Here is a 22,498-nt window from a genome sequence, read left to right as displayed (position 1 = left end):
CTAAAAAGAATAATGATTGCTATTTTCTTAACTTGTATCTAAAATGTTTATGAAGGACTCATTTTCATGTGATTATGAAATGCAGTGATATTAAACGGTATTGAAATTTAAATGTTCATTTAAATTCCATATTAACCATAAACAAGATCTACAATAAGATAACTTCGCTGTGACAACACCTACTTACTTTGGGTATACTTTCGAAAACCTGTCATTTTTAAACTTTCTTTCCAGAAACAGTCAATTTTTCTATCCACCACACATGCCGAATGGCGCCCTATTTTATTAAATGATTAACACGGAAAAGGTGTCTTGTCTACTTACATTTAAAGTATATTGCCCCTCATGAATTAAACATTTTTAAAGTATAAAACCTGAAATAATATATTACGGTTCGTGACTTCTGCTATTTTTTTCCAAATATTCTTCTTGACTCATTTTAATAGTAGCCTTTTCTACATAGAGTGGCCATTGTGGTAGCTTAGCGGTAGAGTGATAGCTTCTTAATCGGGAAGCACCTTGTTCGATATCACATTCACGGGGCAGCGTCAAACCTAAAATGTAAGAGTAAAACAACAGAAAATCAATGTTCTTCGTGTTAAAGCCAAACAACTCTAAACATGAGACCTTAAAACTGTTGAAAGTGTCAAATGAATATTATTACACAGAACTATTAACATTTGCATCGTCACAGAAGAATGCGTGCATTCGATTGCAAAATATAGATGTATATTTGGCTTCAGTTCTGCAAGGCGAATTTTTATTCTTTTTCTTTTGAATATTTTTCTTATTGTCATTTCACATAAAGCTTTATATTACTACACTTAATGAGTGAAGGAAATTAACAATTACTGAAATCGTAGAAATATCACGTCTTTTCAATAAGATATATTTCTTAATTTATTACTAAGATTCACAATTAGAAATCATAAAATGTGCATCTTTATATCAACCATCCCACGTTTTTTTTTTTCGAAAAATACGTCTACATCATCTACTTTAATTTTATTTTACACAAATGTTCGCAAATCATTCTTTAATGTGAAAAGGTATTATGGTATACGTATATTTTATTTTTTTCTTTATCATGATCAAAACACTCGCCACTTTTTCGAGCAGACATCTTTTGACTACTTATAAGTATGCGTAGATTCAAGCCAATTTGAAAGTTTAGTCTTGACCTCAGTATGTCTTTTTCTGTAAGGCAACATTGTTTAATTTTCGGCGTAAATCTCTGATTTAGACCGAACTTAGCTTACGCCTGGTCGTATGGCGTACATGGATTGAGAAACGCTACTAGGATCTCCAAAAGCTGCACAGATATATTGTAAATCGGAGCTCAAGAATGTATTAAATATCAACTTTGAAATACTTGTGTTTACAATCAGAATGTTATTTAGCAAAATAATATAGCAAATGGCAATGGCAAAGTATTCTGTTGATTACTCTATTTTTAAAAAGGTAGCTGTTTATGATGTCAAAAATTCTTAATTTCTTTATTTGTCTTGAGGAATTGTTGTATTAATTGATTAAACTCGTACTTTATGATGTTACCGGTTTTTTTTTAAATTAAATTTTGCGATTTCAAATTTTCTAAAGGTTTCTGCGTATTTAATAAATAAAATATCACTTCTCGAATACCATTTTGTACAAAACCCCTGAAATCTCGAGAAAGAACATTTATTTGAACCCGCTATTTATATAAGCTGTTTAAAGTCTATTTTCTTCCGGATACCCATCTAACGCCTTTTTAAATCTAAAAATTGAAAATACTTGGAATCTTTTAAAAAGTCTCATTTGATTGGAATTTGTTAAGAAGTGTGTTTTTTTAAGAATGGAAGAGTACGTATGACAAATGACGAGGAAAACAACATCCATTCCTATTTAAAAAGTGGTTATCTATGAAGTCACCAAGTCCGGTAAATCTATTTTAGGGTTGCAAAAATATTGGAAAAGTCCTAGTTGTTGATACTATTGATTGTGGAAAAAACTGCGGGATTTTAAATCCTCCAAACGTCTTTGGAATTCTTTATACCTTCACATTTGATTGATCTCACTTCTCAAAATCTGTTTTGCTATTCTGATGATATTTTGTAAGAATAAAAGAGGCTTGGTAGAATTTTTGCCTGAATGTGCTATATTTTTTATTGATTTTTTTTTAAAGTTTGGATATCTTGTATAGGCATTGTAATTCAAAATTAATTTTCACGGAACTAAATTTTTGCATGATTAATGAGGTAATCGTCTGTCAAAACATTTAAGATATATTTAGACTGTATTTTCTTTTTCTTGTCTTTTACATCGCCTTGTTTAAGAAAAAAGAACTCTACGGGCATTTGTCTAGGCAGCTTACATTATTACAATAGATATAGGTCTATGTTTGACGTTGTCTTTTAGAAGCTTTCATTAATGGTTTCTCAATTTTAAATTTAGGCTAAAATATGTTCTGTTAGAAGTCATTGTACAATTCGCCCTGGGATACTATAGCAGATCATTGAGGAGATTCATAATATCAGATTGAAAAAGCTATCAACAAAGAAAAATAATATAATAATAACATCAGGCTATCTTGGCCCTTTTTCGTGAATGTGGAAATTAAAATCATATTTCCTATATTTTATGATGTTGTGGAGGTTTTTTTTTTATTCATTAAGCACGAAAAAGATAAGAATTATGTTTGGCATATTTGTTCAAACGAACTTTAAACTATAGTCTTTTAATTGGACAATTAATTTATACATTGGGCACAAAATGCATAAATACAAGAAGAGTCCAAATTTGGAAATTTGTCAATGCATTGGGCTTTTCCTGTCTTATCCTGACGGGTCAATCGATAAAATTTTAAAGTCTTAAACAATTGTCTCATTTTAGGGTCTGTTGAAGGGTATACCAAGTAATTAAACGTTTAAACTACAATGTTTTATACAAATAGATAGATGATAACTTAAACATGAAATTAATTCTATGATGCTTCTATGTAAGTGTTTAATTCTTGTTTTACTTGCGGCACCATTCGTGAAGTTAGACCATTTTCGTGGTGGTTTATTTTCTTGGAAAGCTTTTAATGAGACACAGGTAAATTTGTTGCAAATTCCTTAACAATAATTACTATTAAAACATATTGGTTTTATTAGTTTGTAATACAATGTTTTCCTAAATTACAGATAACAGTTCATCACCGTTTGTCGTTTGTGTATAATGAAAGTTGTCCGAATAGGAATTCTAGTGCCACAATTAGCTGTTTCCCTAAAGGAGGATGTAATGATAATGCAACAATGATAGGGCTCTGTACGCAAGCTAATTCCACTGAAAACTGGGCAGATAGTGAAGGCGACACCAATTTTACAATCACAAACTCGACATCAACAAATGTATACTTTATTGGGTATGTAAAGACAATCTACACATTGGTGAACCAATCTCGTTTAATCTAGATCAGCTTTGTTAAATTAATATAAACACGATATGTAACATTTAATTAAGTTAGGAGTCATTCTCTGTATTTAATCTAACTTATAAAGGAGGGAAGACATACTGTATAAGTACTTTTTTCCGCGTGGTATTAAGTTACGCTATGTACGCGCTCATAATTTTTCCGCGGAAATTTGTCCAAGCGTACTTAATATAATTGTAAGGCAAATACAGTGACAATCTAGAAAATCCGCGTAATTTTCTACCCGCGGATTAAACAGAAATTGAGATTCCGCGGAATTATGACCCCGTGGGAAAAAGTACGTCTACAGTAATTATATAGTCGCATAAATAACAGCAAATGATAAAAAGACTCGCCATATATTTAATAAACTTTAACAAGGAAACAAGAGGCCCATGGGCCTTATCGGTCACCTGGGCATCCTGTAACAAATTTCCAACAATTGAATTTAGTTCATGTTTTAAACCAGAGGCATGGCTTTACACTAAGCAAGCTTAGTTTGGTTACTAGTACTGTATACCCATAGGCAGAACAGGAGAACAAAAAAACCATGCCAACTAATTTCAGAATGCTGGAAAAGGCACCCTTGCTCATTATGCTTGATCAATACCAAGAATTAATGCATTTTCACTGTATAATCAATAGAGCTCCGCCTTTACACCAAACCTTGACAATGTAGCCATAAAGTTAACAATTTTTGAAGAAGCGCCCTGCTCATTCTAACAATGTATGTAGTTACATGTAGTTTGTTTAACTCCTAAAAGCAGAGAAAATTTTAAAAGAATAAAATGCGTTTTTACTTTATTTTCAATAGAGCCCCACCCTAACACAAAACCCCTGACTCTGGGGTCATGAAATTCATAATTTGGGAAAAGTCACCCTTACTCATCATAATTATATAATTATGTAGTTACTTCGTTTAATATCCAGGCGCAAAGAGGATTTTCAAAAGATCAAAGCATTTTCTCTATATAATCAATAGAAACCCAGTCGTAAAACCAGAACCACTGGACCATGAAATTCTCAATTTTGAAAGAGGCACCGTTCCTAATCATATATCTCTCCTCATATATGTTTGTTTAATACCCAGGAGCAGAGAAGAACATTTCAAAGAAAAATGTACTTTCAAAATAAAATATATATAGCCCCATCCCTGCACTTGGGCCCCGCGACCCTGGGGCCATGAATATCCCAATTTTGGACTCAATGCTGATTAAAATCATGTCATAATTGTAATTGCTTGATGTCCATGAGTAAAGAAGAAGGTTTTTAAGAATTGTGTTAATATAGGTGGTTGTGGTCCCATCTCTTATTAGGTCCCAAGGGTGGCAGGGACCATGAAATTCACCATTTTTTGTCCATTACGCATAAACTATTGCGCCAAATTTGGTTGTAATTGGTACAATGGTTTCAGAGAAGAAGTCACAAAGGTTCACGAACGACGTATGACGAACGATGACGGGGAAATTCAGATAGAAATAGGTCACCTGAGTGACTCAAGTAAATAAAAAATATGGCTTCAATGTTTCCTGGTTAACATGTTCTGATGCCCGAAACGAATATATAGATTTTTTTAAAGAAAAATGCAATGACATGTCAGCGATTGCTTTTGAAGTCGAAAAATTGAAGCCTTATTTGAATGATAAAAATAATTCTATTCATACATTTTGATTACACGTTTTTCTGAAACCTTAAAAAATTGCTGAAATGCTGAATAATGCTGAAAGAAGAAAGTAGTACTACGCACTGTCTCCAAATTTGATTAATATTTTTTTTAAACATGTTCTTTTTAATTTAGCTTAGTTTTTTATAATTACCTCAAATCATTTTTCCTACAAGGTTATCTTAATATATGTATTTTCTTTAAAAGATGACAATATGACATTATGACGTCAACCTGACAACGCTACGCAAATTCAAAGGTTGTTAAAAAGTTCGCAGATCATGCCAATATTATTTATACCACTTTTGAGTAATAAAAAAACATTTTCATGCATAAAAAAATTTTGCGTTGATGTGCTAAATTTTATTCCATTTGATTTAAGAGAAATTAATTTACAGTATATATCGTACTTAATTTAAAAATCAACACCATGGTTTCCCTGGAGCTACATTACAATGTCAAAAAAACATTGCGTCACTATGATGTTCTCAACAAATATTCCCATTTTATATTTCACAGAGTTTAGTCTAAAAGATACCTTTTAAAACATTCCCCTATCAATTTCAATTTAATTTTCTGAGTTCCAGTAGGATAACTTTTGTCCATGTATTTTTAGCTCACTCACCTAAACTAAAAGCTCAGGTAAACTTTTTCTGATCACATTTTGTATGGTGTCCGTCTGTTTCGTAGTTTTGACTTCTTTGCCAGAATCACTGGGCCAATTTTAACCGCACTTGTCAGAAAGCATCTTTGGGTAAAGGGGATTTAAGTTTATTCAAGTAAAGGACCACGATGAGAGATAATTAAGAAGAAAGTAGTAAAAATTTGGTGGCATGGTTTATAAATCGTCTTCCGAAGAACCACTGGGTCAGGAAAAAATCTAATGTGGAAGCATCCTCAGGTAGTTTAAATTAAAGTTTGTTTAAATCATGACCCTCGAAGGTTGGGCGGAACCATGATAACATTTACAAAGGAATATACGGGAGAAATCTTTAAAAATCTTCTTCCAAAGAACAACAGTCAGGATTTATCATATTTATATAGAAGCATACTCAGGTGGTGTAGATTCAGGTTTATTCATACCATAACCCTCGGGGGTAGGGCTAGGCCGCAATGGACAATCAAATTTAAAATATGAATATATATAAATAAAAATCTTTAAAATCTTTTGCAGATCAACATGATTAGTCATGTTTACAAGTAAGCAGGTAGGGTAGGGTGGAACCACAATGGATGATCAAAGTTTTACATAGGAATTTATGGAGAAAATCTTTTGAAAACTTCTCAAGCACAACAAAACCAAGGGAAGGGCGGTACAGCAAAGGAAAATCAAATTTAAAATAGATATATAAAATATATCGTTAAAAATCTTTTTTGATGATCAACATAACCATAATTGGTCATATGTGCAAGGAAGCATTTTAGATACATGTAGTGTACATTCGAGCTTGTTCAAATCAAGATCCCGGGGGGACGCTGAGGCCACTAAGAAAGAAATTTCGAAAGAAGATATTCTTAAAAATCATATGTCAGTTTTGAATATTTTTCATATCCCAAAGAACAAAAATGATTTTGAACTACCACAAATATTGAATTCCGAAACTTCATACGAATCCTTACAAAGATACACATAGGCATCGGAACCGGGGGGCTTAGAACAGATAGACATTATATAAGCATTGAAAATTAGGGATTACCCTTTTTTGTCGGTTTAGACACCCCCCCCCCCCACACACACACACATTTTTGATTTGCTTCTGACGCTTATGATGCATACATGTAGCGGGTTCCAGTAAATGTTCAACCAAGCCTCTTTCTTTACTCCTTACTAAGATATTAACAGTAGTGAAGTAGAAATTTCAAGAGTAATGTGCAACAATATATTCAAGAAGTGGTATAAATCAGATGTGGATACTCAAAATTCAAAAAAAAACTTTTGGACAATTTAAAATTTTTTCCAAAATCAATAGCTTAAAAACTTACGACTTCTCAACTTTACACACAGCCATTCCCCACGATAAATTAAAGTCAAGATTTTTTTTTATATCATTGACAACTGCTTTTTCATTAAAAATGAAACTCGTAAATTACTAACCTTGCCATTGGTCATCTGAAAAATTATTTTGTTAAAACTTATTCTGATTGTACAAATGAGTACTCTGAAATACTCCCAGGGACCATGAAATTCACAGTTTTGGAAGAGACACCCTTCTTTATTACAAATGTAACTATACATTACGTTCGTTTGTTTCATAAGCAGGAACAAAGAAGAAAAGATACATTTTCACCATGTCATCTATATAGCGTAGTCCTAGCACTTGATCCCCTGACCCTGGGGCCATGAAATTCACAATTTTGGTAGAGGATTAATTCATTATGGTTATTACAATCATGCAAACAGTTTGACTGCTTAATGTCCAGGAGCATCTTAAAGATTTCATTAATTTTAGTGGTTTTGGCCCCATCCCTGAGGCCCAAGGGTGGCAGGGACAATGAAATTATAATATTTGTTCAACTCATAGATGCTTTATGCCAAAATTCGTCAAAATTTGTTTAGCGGTTGAAGAGAAGAAGCTGAAAATTTTCAAACACGACAGAAAGAAAGAGATATTGATGGTAAGCTCAGGTGATCTAAAAAGTCATTTAAAAATGTCTGTTGCAATATTTATTTTTTCATCCAAAATTACATAAAAATTCCCTTTGGTTCATGGAGAAGTTGGGATGAGGATGACAGCATATTATTAATATTTGATGATTCTTCTTTTTTTCGGAAAATGACATTCATCAACAATTCTGATTTATTTTCATTTATTTGCAACTCTTTCCCGATGTGTAATAAATTTTCTTTTTTCCATTTCCGACCATCAGGAACTTGTTCAAAGAGTTTTTTAGTGTAATAATATTGAGATAATGATATTGAGATAATGAACCATAATCAAACTCACTTCTTAAACTCTAAAACGTGGGTCTTTCATTATATGCCCGTCCGTATATTTCGAATAAATTAATCTTTTGTAACTTTTTATGATATTTAATGTATATCTTCAATTTTTGCATATAAGAATGGTGAGTTCCTTGTGTTGATCAAACCAACGTTATTTAACTGTATATTTGCCATATAATATATTTTCCGTGAAATTAATTTTTGGCACATTTGAAAAAAAATTAGTACATTGTAGTCAGTTTTTGACACTTTTTCATAGATATTCGGGTAGTGCTTGGATTTCTCTAGAAGAATCTGCAAGTTCATGGAGCTTACGAATGACGGTTGACGTATCCACAAGAACCGACACAGGAACAATTAACCAGTCTCCTGTTTCGGCAATGGCCTCATCAATCATTGTTGGTTATTGCAGTTATATCAGTATAATAATACCAGGTATTTGAATTTAGGCCACTTACAGCACTTCTTATTTATTTAATCTGTAAAATCTTATCTGTCACACTTTTGGCACCCTCCACGCAATATAAATCTTATGTAAGAATACTCAGTATGTCAAATACAAAAATGTGGTGCAATTAGAATGTGTTTTAACAAAATAATTTTGTAAATGACCAGTGTTGTTTTAAAATGGACAACTTGTATATAAAATTTAAGGTACATAAGATCTTACCGAGTACGAATTTTAACCTTGGTTCAACGTTGAATTTTTTGAGTAGACATTAAAAATGGGTTGAACTTTAGTTGATGTATAGTAGAATTTTGGTTGAATGAAAGTTAAGGCAACATTAAGAATTCAACGGTTTTTTTTCAATATCAAATATCACATTATAAAAAAAGTTAACATTGGTTGAAATTAAGTTGACTTTTAGTTGAATATTGTATAAACGATGATATTTTGTTGATATCACGTTGATGTCATATCTATTAACGTTTGATTTTTAAACGAATACGTATCGAATTCTAATAAAAAGTTTTGATTCAGATTGCAAAAAATGTAACCTGTAGTTTAGTTTTAAGGTTCTGAGTAAATTTATTTTAAACTGTATTTCATTCAATCACCGAATCTCAAAAATCACTGTTTAACAAAATTTATCTTTCAAGTAAACAGCAGGTAATAATATTCAAGTTCATTATAGCATGCATCTCTCTAAAACTAAGTTAAATTCCACAAAGTGGTGAATCCATTGATTTTAAATCATGCACATATTTACATGTAAGCTACCCAAAATGACTCGTCTGTCGGAAAAAATGAACAGGAGGCCCCAACCTCTAAAGCAAATTTTAAGCCTATTAATAAAAGATATAATGATATGAAAGATATTTATTTTGATACTTGTTATTTCAAATAAAAAAAAATATACATGAATAATAACCAGTCCTTCGGATGAGACGACATAAACCGATATCCCGTTTCAAAGTAGTTTTTGGTACTAAAAAGACCTCTCATTGCTCAAGGGTCCTGAATTCCGAGTAAAAGTAGAAATATGCAGCCCTACATCGGTAAGAAGAACAATCAATTATAATCATTTTGACTTGAAAAAGTGATATCAACTATTTGGATATCCAAATCAAAAAGCTGAAATATACCTTTTCGAATAGGTTTTTTCACCTATTGAAACATATTAACGGGGTATATTACGCTATTATCAATTTGACTTGAAATAGGGATATCATCTATTTTAATGGGTGAGATCACCTGTCTAAATCAAAAAAAGATGAGATTTACCAATTGAAATTGGTTTTATCACCTGCTCAAATAGATGATACCACCTTTTCAAATACGTTATGACATGACAACTGTTCCTGGGTCTATTCATACATGCAATGCAGTCAAAATTATCCAACTTCAAAGAGAGACGTGAGACATATTGTATTTTTAAAATAACAAAGGGAGAAGGGCATTCCGAATTTGTTTAAGGTCAATGAAAATCTAGTTGTTTTTTTTTCATTTGCGATTCGATTTTGTATGGTCTTTTTGTGAATATATATACAATGTATTTAACAAACACTGTCCTCTTTATGCCAAAAAAGATCTTACATCAAATCTACAGTTTTAATCAAAACAATGTCAACATAGTAGTGGTTATGTCTCAATCTAAGCATAAAAAGTTCCTAAACAAAAATTTTACTAATCTTTTTTAAAAGTTTGCTTAAAGAGCGATGAAAAGATTTCAATCAATTTTGAATCAGGAAAAAAAAGTTCTTTACTTTGCCTTGATACTAGATTTTCTTGAGATATGGATCATTCAGAATTTAATGTTGTAAGAAATGCAAATAGGTGATAACCAATTCGAATTAGTAATGTCACCTATTTGAATAGGACATTGATTCGGCTTATACAAATAAAGCCTTTTCACCCATAAAAATATGCCTTTTTCTGACGTCGATATATCTATGAAATGAAAAAAGTTATTTATGTAAAGGATAATTGACATCAAACTATTAAGTTTATCAAAGCAAATCTTTTTAAGTGGCGGATTACGACGGGGACAATGTACGGTGTCGTCTCCCCACAACAACAGAAGAGTGCGGTGATATCTGTAACAAGACAAGCATTATCAGTGGGTTTAATGAAGTAAGATTTTTTTGGTATCAGAATTTTTTCAATTACTGTGAGCTTACACGTATATATTTAACCATAAAATACCCTTCTCTGACTAATATGAGCATGACTGCCTGTATTTCTTCTGCCTGTACATTCGTTTGCTATAATTATTCCTATTTACTTACTCAAATGTTCACATGTTCGCTCAATGTATTCACTTAAATTTTTCAGCATTTCGAATCTCTTATTTGTAGGAATTCTGTGGTTTTTATATAGCTGGTCATACATTTGGAATTTATGCCATGGCGATACAAATAGAAGATTTCAAAAACTCTACTTCAACTTCTCCCCTGAGTAGCATTCCTTTACAATTCATTATAACAGTAACTTCTGACGGTGCCTGTTATTTTGAACCAATATTTGTGTCCCCTACTCCTACAGAGGGAAATGTCATACAAGTTCACAACGGCTCATTACAGTTTAAAGCAAGAGCTAGGATATCTGTAACACCTGAAAGGTATATAATATCCACGTATTTTCTTGGAAATTTTATAATATAGATTGCTTCATTTGTTTGGTTAGAAACCAATTCCAGAACCCAAGAACTATGCTTTTCACTGTTTTTTGTTTTAAGTATAGCATCTTGATATTGCACTGTAATCGTTTGTTTTCGTTGAATATATTTTCGATTAGTCAATTTCCTGATTCGAATTTTGGAAGTGATAATGATTTGGCAGTACACAGTGCGTGGGTGTAATATGAGTTTATTCTTTTACAGTATATCTAGATTTCATATTTTGTCACCACTTGATTTTACAATATCTGCCATCTCCTATCCCGTGCTGTACGAATATGAGACAACTATTTCAAAGACTGATATACTAGCTGAGGAAATAGGAATATATGTCTTGTGTTTTTCAGCAGAATCAAACTATAGGTAAACTCATTTATTTCTTTACAAAATGTAAAATTTGTGTTGGAAAACCCTGAACCCTGATACATAAATATATGATGAAATTTTTTCGTAATAATTTTTAGAATATTTTCTAGAATATATATTTTCATTTGTTGCAAGTATAATATTACTTCTGGACACAGTGTAATAAAATATTTCACAAATTATATTACTTTTTACACTTGCAGGCGCTCCACTGGATCACGGTGTATAACGGTTAATATTACAGGTAAATCATTATATTGACTTACATGTACATGTATGGGTATGTACGAGTATATCGTATAAAACAAAATCATATTTCAATAGTCTTTTGAAAGTGTGGACATTTAAGAAATTTTAAAAGCATACCAAGAAATTTTAAAAAAAAAAATAGTATATATCGTGATGGCTTAATTTAGTGTCAATGTATTAAAGCATTTAGCGTATAATCTCAAATTGCCTCTATTGTAAAGTAAATCGAGAATAAATTATGATAACTATGGAATTTATCCATGGGCTTGCAATTATTCCATATGGTTTAACTGCAACCAGAAGGTTGTATCCTATTATTCAAAGTCTTTAATAATTTGCTTAATATAGCACGTCAGAACATTTAATATTACCTTTTTGCCCTGATATGTGTGTATTAATTAAAAATCACAATCATGCCCTCAACGCTTTGGAAATTCCCTTCAATTTTTTTTTTATTCAAATAATCCGTAAAACACATATATTTTAAGTCTATTAAAAAACAGACTTCAAACGTGTGACAAGAAAAAGTTTTAAATTTCTTCCCATGATCAATTATTTGACCTTTCTGCACTCACAAAATGCTAAATTTAACAAGTAAGAAAATTATTTTCAAAGACAAACTTTTGCTGAATTTAAGCAGATTGATCAAAGTAATTTTATATATTCAGAAAAGAAAAACAAAAAGGGGTATTTGATGTAATTTGTTTTTAGATATTACTAATAATGTGTTAATATTATGTTAAAGTTGGGTCAATTTTTACCTGGGCTTTCAGAAAATATTTACTATATTTGTCATAATATAAAAGAATTCGTAAGAAATTATTAAATAGATATTTCAGAACCAGCATAAACCATTTCACTGGGGAAAACAGCTCTGTGTCCAACCAATCAAGGAAAAATAGGAATCTACCGGTAAACTTAACAGTACTGTATAATTTTCAAAAAAAAATAAATCTTCTCAAAAACACTTTCACCACAAAACATAGTTCCTTGCTTAATCCTATTCTAATGGAATAAAATCACGGATTTGGCATAAGTTAAAGTTTAATTTGCATTGTAGAATCTAGATTTAATGTTACAGAACTTTAAAATAATGTACAATTTTGGAAATGTAGGTTCAGACCAAATTCTGCATAAAAGCACAGGATCGAACATTCTTAACATGAAGTCTGTTTGTAAAATGGAAACAAACACATTATGTTTGTTAAAATGCCACTTCAAAAAGAATTACGTGTTGCAGAAGTCGCGGAAGCAATGCATATCCATTGTGTGATTGATTTATGTAATCGAGTCCGTCAACAATTAAACTGGCAAAAATATATTTTTCAGGCACGCAGCATAATTTATAAAGTCTAGCAGATTGGCTGTAAAATATTGGATGAATTAAAAGGGGGGACATATCGCCACATTAAGTACAAAGTTACGAACTTCGTAACTCAGACTTTTTTTCTTAAGATACGAAGTTTAGTAAAACTGAAGCCTGGTGTTGATCTGATGTCAATGAACTTTAATAATTTTATCAACTTTTTTATGACCAACAAACTTGAATTTATTAATTTTTAAACAAAATTTCTTGGGCAGAAAGGAAGGTGCAGTTTGGGCTTTTTTGCCTTTAATATTTAATTATTTTCGAAAATTTATCAAATTGGTATAAATATGATTTAGGTGTGTGAATGTGATAAATCATGAAACAATAAGGCATAAAAGCTAGAGAACCAAAATGGAAATATTACGTCATCAACTTGGAACATATCTAAGTTTTAAACAGTAAAAAACCTCAAAATGATTCATTTCAGCTGAAAATTGATATTTTCTGCAATTTTTAGGAGGTCACCTAAGTAACCCAGGTAGCCTCTAGCTATTTGCTTTTGTCTCTCGTCATGTGTCTTTCGTCGTTCGTCATCCGTTAAAATTTATTAATTGTAGAAATGTTGTTCAAGGAAATATCAATTTTAATAGTTGGATTTTAAAATTTTACTGGCAAATAGAATCTATTTAGACGATAAAAGTATAAGCATTTGAAAATTGTGCATTTCTTTCATGAAAACTCCAGCTGTGAAAAACACTACAAATTCGTGTGCAAAACATTTGACATTCTTTGACAAAGACTAAAATATAACAAGAGGCCCACGGGCCTTATAGGTCACCTTAGTATTGTGCAACAACTTTCAAACAATTATATTTGGTTCATGTTTTAAACCGGAGGCCATGAAATTCACAATTTACAATTTTGAAAGAGGCACCATTACTTATCATAATTATTAACTTAGCATGCTTACTCTATTTACTTAATACCCAGAGATAGATCAGAGTAACAAAGAGAAAATGCGCTTCCACTTTATAACCAGTTGTGCACCTCACCAAGTGACCCATGGCCCTGGCCACATATTTAAAAATTTTGCAAATGTAATCAAAGCATTAATTTATTTTCAGACTATGTAACCCCCCCCCCTTTGACCCTGGGGGCATAAAAAAACCACTTTGCTAGATGCACCTTTCTTCATCATAAATATATATATACTTGGATCATTGGCATAAAACCCAGAAGCAAAGGAAAATATTTTCAAAGAATTAATGTATTTTTACTATATAATCAATAGAGCCCCGCCCTAACACCAGAACCCCTGACCCTGGGACCATAAAATTCACAAATCTGGAAGAGGCACTCTTGCTTATCATAACTATGTGCTTAGTTAGTTTATTTAATATCCAGGAGCAGAGAAGAAGATTTTCAAAGAATAAATGCATTTTCACTATATAATCAAAAGAGCCCTGCCCTACTACCAGAACCCTGACCCTGGGACCATAAAATTCACAAATCTGGAAGAGGCACTCTTGCTCATCATAACTATGTGCTTAGTTAGTTTATTTAATACCCAGGAGCAGAGAAGAACATTTTCAAAGAACTGTTTTTTTCACTATATAACCAATAGAGCCCCGCCCTAACACCAGAACCCCTGACCCTGGGATCAAAAAATTCAAAATTTTGAAAGAGGCACTCTTGCTCATCATAACTATGTGCTTAGTTAGTTTATTTAATACCCAGGAGCAGAGAAGAAGATTTTCAAAGAAATAATGCATTTTCACTATATAATCTATAGAGCCCCGCCCTAACACCAGAACCCCTGACCCTGGGACCATAAAATTCACAAATCTGGAAGAGGCACTCTTGCTCATCATAACTATGTGCTTAGTTAGTTTATTTAATACCAAGGAGCAGAGAAGAAGATTTTCAAAAATATAATGCATTTTCACTATATAATCTATAGAGCCCCGCCCTAGCACTAGAACCCCTGACCCTGGGGCCATAAAATTAACAAATCTGGAAGAGGCACTCTTGCTCATCATAACTATGTGCTTAGTTAGTTTATTTAATACCCAGGAGCAGAGGAGAAGATTTTCAAAGAAATAATGCATTTTCACTATATAATCTACAGAGCCCCGCCCTAGCACTAGAACCCCTGACCCTGGGGCCATGAATTTCACAAATCTGGAAGAGGCACTCTTGCTCATCATAACTATGTGCTTAGTTAGTTTATTTAATACCCAGGAGCAGAGAAGAACATTTTCAAAGAAATAATGCATTTTCACTATATAATCTATAGAGCCCCGCCCTAGCACTAGAACCCCTGACCCTGGGGCCATAAAATTCACAAATCTGGAAGAGGCACTCTTGCTCATTATAACTATGTGCTTAGTTAGTTTATTTAATACCCAGGAGCAGAGAAGAAGATTTTCAAAGAAATAATGCATTTTCACTATATAATCTATAGAGCCCCGCCCTAACACCAGAATCCCTGACCCTGGGACCATAAAATTCACAAATCTGGAAGAGGCACTCTTGCTCATCATAACTATGTGCTTAGTTAGTTTATTTAATACCCAGGAGCAGAGAAGAAGATTTTCAAAAATATAATGCATTTTCACTATATAATCTATACAGCCCCGCCCTAGCACTAGAACCCCTGACCCTGGGACCATAAAATTCACAAATCTGAAAGAGGCACTCTTGCTCATCATAACTATGTGCTTAGTTAGTTTATTTAATACCCAGAAGCAGAGAAGAAGATTTTCAAAGAAATAATGCATTTTCACTATATAATCTACAGAGCCCCGCCCTAGCACTAGAACCCCTGACCATGGGGCCATGAATTTCACAAATCTGGAAGAGGCACTCTTGCTTATCATAACTATGTGCTTAGTTAGTTTATTTAATACCCAGGAGCAGAGAAGAACATTTTCAAAGAAATAATGCATTTTCACTATATAATCTATAGAGCCCCGCCCTAACACCAGAACCCCTGACCCTGGGACCATAAAATTCACAAATCTGGAAGAGGCACTCTTGCTCATCATAACTATGTGCTTAGTTAGTTTATTTAATACCCAGGAGCAGAGAAGAACATTTTCAAAAATATAATGCATTTTCACTATATAATCTATACAGCCCCGCCCTAGCACTAGAACCCCTGACCCTGGGACCATAAAATTCACAAATCTGAAAGAGGCACTCTTGCTCATCATAACTATGTGCTTAGTTAGTTTATTTAATACCCAGGAGCAGAGGAGAAGATTTTCAAAGAAATAATGCATTTTCACTATATAATCTACAGAGCCCCGCCCTAGCACTAGAACCCCTGACCCTGGGGCCATGAATTTCACAAATCTGGAAGAGGCACTCTTGCTCATCATAACTATGTGCTTAGTTAGTTTATTTAATACCCAGGAGCAGAGAAGAACATTTTCAAAAATATAATGCATTTTCACTATATAATCTATACAGCCCCGCCCTAGCACTAGAACCCCTGACCCTGGGACCATAAAATTCACAAATCTGGAAGAGGCACTCTTGCTCATCATAACTATGTGCTTAGTTAGTTTATTTAATACCCAGAAGCAGAGAAGAAGATTTTCAAAGAAATAATGCATTTTCACTATATAATCTACAGAGCCCCGCCCTAGCACTAGAACCCCTGACCCTGGGGCCATGAATTTCACAAATCTGGAAGAGGCACTCTTGCTCATCATAACTATGTGCTTAGTTAGTTTATTTAATACCCAGGAGCAGAGAAGAACATTTTCAAAGAAATAATGCATTTTCACTATATAATCTATAGAGCCCCGCCCTAGCACTAGAACCCCTGACCCTGGGGCCATAAAATTCACAAATCTGGAAGAGGCACTCTTGCTCATCATAACTATGTGCTTAGTTAGTTTATTTAATACCCAGGAGCAGAGAAGAAGATTTTCAAAGAAATAATGCATTTTCACTATATAATCTACAGAGCCCCGCCCTAGCACTAGAACCCCTGACCCTGGGGCCATGAATTTCACAATTTTGGTAGAGGACTCAATTCTCATTACATTCATGCCAACAGTTTGTCTGCTTGATGTCCAGGAGTAAAGAAGAAGATTTTTAAATATTTCATTAATTTTAGTGGTTTTGGCCCCACCCCTCAGGCCCCAGGGGGGCGGGGACCATGAAATTCACAATTTTTGTTCCCCTTCACCCATAAATGCTGTATACCAAATTTGGTTGAAATTGGTTCAGTGGTTTTAGAGAAGAAGCTGAAAATGTTCAAATGTTAACACACGACACACGACACACGACGCACGACGGACGAAAACAGATAGCAATAGGTCACCTGAGTTACTCAGGTGACCTAAAAAGCGAAACGCTACGTACGGTTTGTGTACTTACTATGTCCTGCGAAATTTTTTTTGTAACAGATACTGATAAATGCGCAAAAATCCTTGTCAAAACAATGCAACATGTGTGGACCTCATCAATGATTACAACTGCAGTTGTGTTTCAGGATTTAATGGAACAAACTGTGAGGAGAGTTAGTAAATTAATGAAATTAGGACAAATGAAACTACTGACCACATTGCAGTGAGCACAACATTGTTAATTATTCATTCAATACGTGATATTCTGTAGTTGGTATATTTCACATGGGAATGTCTATGATTCACAACATTTGATATCCTTTGTTTAAGAGAAAGTTGCGATTACATAAAGAAGGATTTTACAGACATTGATGAATGTGCCGATAGTCCTTGTCAGAAATGGAACATGTGCGGACCTCATCAATGGTTATGAGTGTAGCTGTGCTCCTGGATTTAATGGAACCAACTGCGAGGAAGGTAAGTCAATGAAAAGGATAAGAAATGACGGTTAACAAAACACGTTCAAAATCAGCAATGCTTACCATAGAGCATCTGTTACAGATATTGATGAATGTGCTGAAAATCCATATCAGAAAAATGGAACATGCCTTTATCTGATCAATGATTATCAATGTAACTGTGCTGCAGGATTCAATGACACTTATTGTACAAACAGTAAATGCATGTAAAAGGCTAAATGATTCATGCTTTTTCAAGGGAAAGATTGACTTTTTCTGGAAGATATCTTAGAGATCGATGTTCTATATTAATCCTTGATTCATTTTATTCGTGTGGCAGATTCTTTTAATTTGTCACTTCTTTACCTCGCACTCCAGAAAGTATCAAAGGTTTCCCACTGAAATACTGAGAAGATTTCCCGACCCTTAGATTAAAAAAACTGAAGTTCTATTGTCAGTTTCCGAAATTCTCCTGTGTCGTCCCTTACTCTCACCTAATATTTTCCTTTTCATTGGTCCTGACACCCAATTCTACCCCTTGACGTGTCTTGACATAACCCCTTACCATTCTGCTCTCAATTAGTCATTACCCGAGATTTTTCTTGATCAAAATCTTGATATTATTGAAGAAAGTTCTTTTTTGTCGTGCAGTCAACTTCTTCCCTACTTGCAAAGTAATCACTTTCTTTGCAATTCTTTTTTTCAAATTCTTCTGAAAGTTTTACAAACCCTTTACCGGTAGTAAAATAAATTACCGATCCAATTGCAAACCATTGGATATGATCTATTTCTAAGACATAACTAATGTATTTTGTTTGTAACAGATATTGATGAATGTGCTGAAAATTCTTGTCAAAACAATGCAACATGTGTGGACCTCATGAATGATTACAACTGCAGTTGTGAGGCAGGATTAAATGGAACAAACTGTTAGCAGAGTAAGTAAATTTTAAAAAATTAAGACAAATGAAACTATTAATCACTTTTCAGTGAGTACAACACTTTCAATCGTTCATTCTTTGAAAAATAATTTTAAATCGGTATATTTCATTTGGGTATGTCTTTGCTTCAGAACATTAAATATCATTTGTAAAAGTGAGAGAGATACGATGAAGAATTACATATGTATATGCAATTCAAATTTTTATCATGTTATTTTGTTCTTCGTAATTTGTTATAATTTTATGTGATAATGTTGTGCATTTCTAAACATGAATGAAAGAGTGTGAATGTTTATTTATGTTATTTGTTTATTTTCTGTTGTCAATATCTGAAATTCCATACATGTTATTATATGCTGAAGAATAAGTTATTGTTTAATTATTTCTATTTATTTGTACGTGCATAATACTTATAACTTTAACCATGATTTAAGTTAACAGGAAATTAACAATTTATTTTCTTATTTCAGATTGTAGATTGCAGAGAAGAAACAGTGATGAATTCTCTATAATATCAATACATAAATAATATTATTTAATACGCAGACACTTCACATTAATTTTGCGCTATTTTATCTCAAAAATTCATTTGATGAAAAAATGATATATTGTTTACTTCAATCCTTCACTTGCATATTTTATTTTTACAGGTCTTGGAATAATGCCGATGCAAGAAGATAATTGAAGAGAGAACGCTGATTGTTTTATGAACACTAATTATTCCATTAATGTTTACAAGTTCATGCAATATATATCCCGTTCGCTTTTGAAATATATACAGTACTGTTAAGTGGTGACTTCAAAAAGACATTTAGACATATCGATGACGTATTGTCAATAACAATGGATATTTCCATTCTTGTGTCGAGAATATATACCCCAGTTAGCTTGAGATAAAAGATAACACAGAATCTTACACATCTGTTGATATTTGGATATTGAAAATGACGCTAATAGTAATCTAACAACCAAACTCCATGATAAACCTGATGACTTTAACTTTTCAATCGTCAACTTCCCTTACTTAACGATGTAAATTATTGACAAACAATTTGATGAAACAAGAATATCAGCAGTGTCGTTTAAAGTCATTATTTCGTAAATTTTATGGTCGTTACCTTGTCAATAAATACAATTTATCATTGAGTCAAATGCGGACTGACGTTTTTTTTCATACTAATTGTTAGTCCATTATTCATTCACAAAATTGACAGCGGATTTTCCTTTATATCCCGATCATGACAAAGAGCACACGGCTGGTGTGACCTGTCCGCAGGGGATGCTCACTTCTCCATGTCATCTGATCCCACTTCTAATGTTTTGGAGATCCGTGTTTGCTCTGTTCCTATATTGTTTTATAGACTCTTTTGAGCTTGAATCCGTTATTTTCATATATATTTCATTAATATTTTTCCATGCTGGTTGCACACAGAAATGTTTTGCTCATTGAAATATTTCATGCTGGGTCCGAAATATATATTTAATCATTTCTTATCAATTCTTTCATTCTATTTTGTGTTATATTTGATATATACTAAAAGTCCAGGAAAAAGTTGAGCCAATTTTAGCATAAAATTAGCAACTTTTTCGTGTGTATATATCTTCGTAAATTCAGCAAAAGTTTAAGACTTTAAAATAATTTTCTTGCTTGTTAAATAGTCAATACCAGAAAAATCAATTTTGCGAGTGCTGAAAGGTCAAATACTTGATTATGCGAAGCAATTTGAAACATATACCCAATCACATTTCAAAAACTTTATAGGAGCTCCAAATACTTTTTCGAAAACCCATTCATATTTTAACCATTTATATTGACATGTATTTTAAAAGAGCGAATTGTACGATTTCATACTTTGTCATTATTAATTATGATAGTTCGTTTAATAACGGAAGTCTTACTTCCCAGAGAACACATGGCTCTACAAAATGAAACATCTTCATAAAGTTTACGTCAAAATATTGATAGTTTAATGAAATGGTAGATTCGCAATGAATATTTTACAGATGATTGAAATTTTGACTTCAGTTAAATATATGGCGATAACAAACTGTGTTCGAGCTCAAATGTCCATTCAAACAGTACAAATCAGGAAAGAGTATAAATCTGTTTCATAATTCTGAGGTCTTAGGGAAGGGACATAGAATATAAAGGTACGATAATATTTTATGGTTTTTATCAAATCAAACATAGTACTACTTGTTAACTAAATATCTTTATAACAAAACCACAAACAAACATTATATTATGTTTTTTTTAAAGAAATGCAATCTCAAATCTGGAAAATTTTGAAAAAAAAACACTATTTCTAAGGAGATATTTTGTTAACCACCAAACCTCTGCAGTTATCAAAGCTATAGGTGTATTTATGTATATAAATGAATTTATGTGATCTAAATGCGTACAAAATTGCGTATTTTTATTAATCACTATTTTGTGTGAATTCATGGGTCCCGAAGGGATTTTAGGTTTTATATTTAAGCGCCCTCTAGCCACGGCTATTACCCTTATCCTTATCAAAATAACTTTTGACTCCGAAAAAGTGGTTTACAAATTTTACCCACCTCCACCCCCTCAATCCTCCATACCTATTTTTATTGTAGAAATACATGTGCTAGTTTCTTTTTTATAAGGTGCCTTTTGTTATATTACAAAATATATGTACTAGTTTTCTTTTGCATAACATGCATAAGGCGTGGGATATTTTTGGGGCCCCACCTCTTGCTGCATTCTGAAAATGTAAAATCTCTAATTTCATTTCGCATTTGTAATAAATGCTGTATACACACACACTCTCTCTTTATTATTTAACATGCTGCAGAACAGAGCTGCAAATATGCTTCAGCTTCATATGAACCGAATTGTTCATCAGTTTCAGTATTTAAGGTTTCGTCAAAGGTCAACATGTCCAAAAATTTATTTTTACAATAACTCCAAAACTATGTGAGGTATAAAGTTAAAACTTTTACAGTTTATAAATTTTTCATTGATTAACAGATAGAAAGTATCACTTGATAAAAAATACTTGAAAAAATATTTAAATTGAGAAAAATTCTTTTTAAAAATGCATGTTTTTTCAGAAAATGCACCTAATTTATTCCGTGCTTTCAGTGAAAACCATTACTGCAGAAAAAAAAATATGTTTATCAATGAAGGGCAAGTTGGACTTGGATAGCCTCTGGAAAATTGTTTTCCCTGTTTATTGTGTCCAAATATTAAGACTTGAAAGTGAAAGTACATTGCAAATGGCGGGTTCTACAGGGGTCTTGTCTTTATACATGTCATGCTTTCAATAACAGCCTTTCAGAGACCATTCACGTCCAACTTGCCCTTCAATGATAAACATAAATTATTTCTACAATGATGGTTTTCACAAAAAGGACAGAATTAGGCAGGTGCATTTCTCTTTAAATATGCACATTTTCTGAAACAATTTTTTCTCAAAAATATCTTTTATGAAATATTTGTTATCAAGTGATACTTTCTATCAATTAATCAATGATATATTTATAAATTGTAAACATTTTGACTTTATACCACACGTAGTTTTGGAGCTATTGTAAAAATAATTTTTTAGACATGTTGACCTTTGACGAAACCTTAAGCACATAAGTGTTATTCTAATTTCTTCAGACTTAGAGTAATTTAAGAGAAAAA

At 32.5% G+C, this 22,498-nt stretch overlaps 1 protein-coding gene across 1 annotated transcript; it reads left to right on the top strand.

Moving 5' to 3' along the window:
* The first annotated feature begins 2,349 nt into the window (after positions 1-2,349).
* Positions 2,350-19,001, top strand: LOC134236413 (uncharacterized). The gene is made up of 8 exons (XM_062718581.1): positions 2,350-3,075; positions 3,165-3,385; positions 8,300-8,475; positions 10,512-10,615; positions 10,840-11,102; positions 11,364-11,522; positions 11,729-11,769; positions 18,727-19,001. Exons 1-8 carry the CDS (start codon positions 2,965-2,967, stop codon positions 18,834-18,836), a joined length of 1,185 nt encoding a protein of 394 aa, XP_062574565.1. The 5' UTR covers positions 2,350-2,964; the 3' UTR covers positions 18,837-19,001.
* Positions 19,002-22,498: the final 3,497 nt, after the last annotated feature.

This window comes from Saccostrea cucullata, unplaced genomic scaffold, assembly GCF_032062105.1.
Source record: "Saccostrea cucullata isolate Sc308-1 unplaced genomic scaffold, CSIRO_AGI_Scuc_v1 ctg3412, whole genome shotgun sequence".
Taxonomy (NCBI): domain Eukaryota; kingdom Metazoa; phylum Mollusca; class Bivalvia; order Ostreida; family Ostreidae; genus Saccostrea; species Saccostrea cuccullata.
Note: the sequence above shows the minus strand (reverse complement) of the source record. Positions and strands in the feature narration are given on the sequence as shown.

Bases quoted from the DNA above. Each gene is read 5' to 3' on its own strand.
- LOC134236413 (XM_062718581.1), top strand. From the start codon at position 2,965: ATGATGCTTCTATGTAAGTGTTTAATTCTTGTTTTACTTGCGGCACCA. The intron at 3,386-8,299 runs GTATGTAAAGAC...ACTTTTTCATAG, and splicing joins ACAAATGTATACTTTATTGG to ATATTCGGGTAGTGCTTGGA. The intron at 11,770-18,726 runs GTAAATCATTAT...TGTTTGTAACAG, and splicing joins TATAACGGTTAATATTACAG to ATATTGATGAATGTGCTGAA.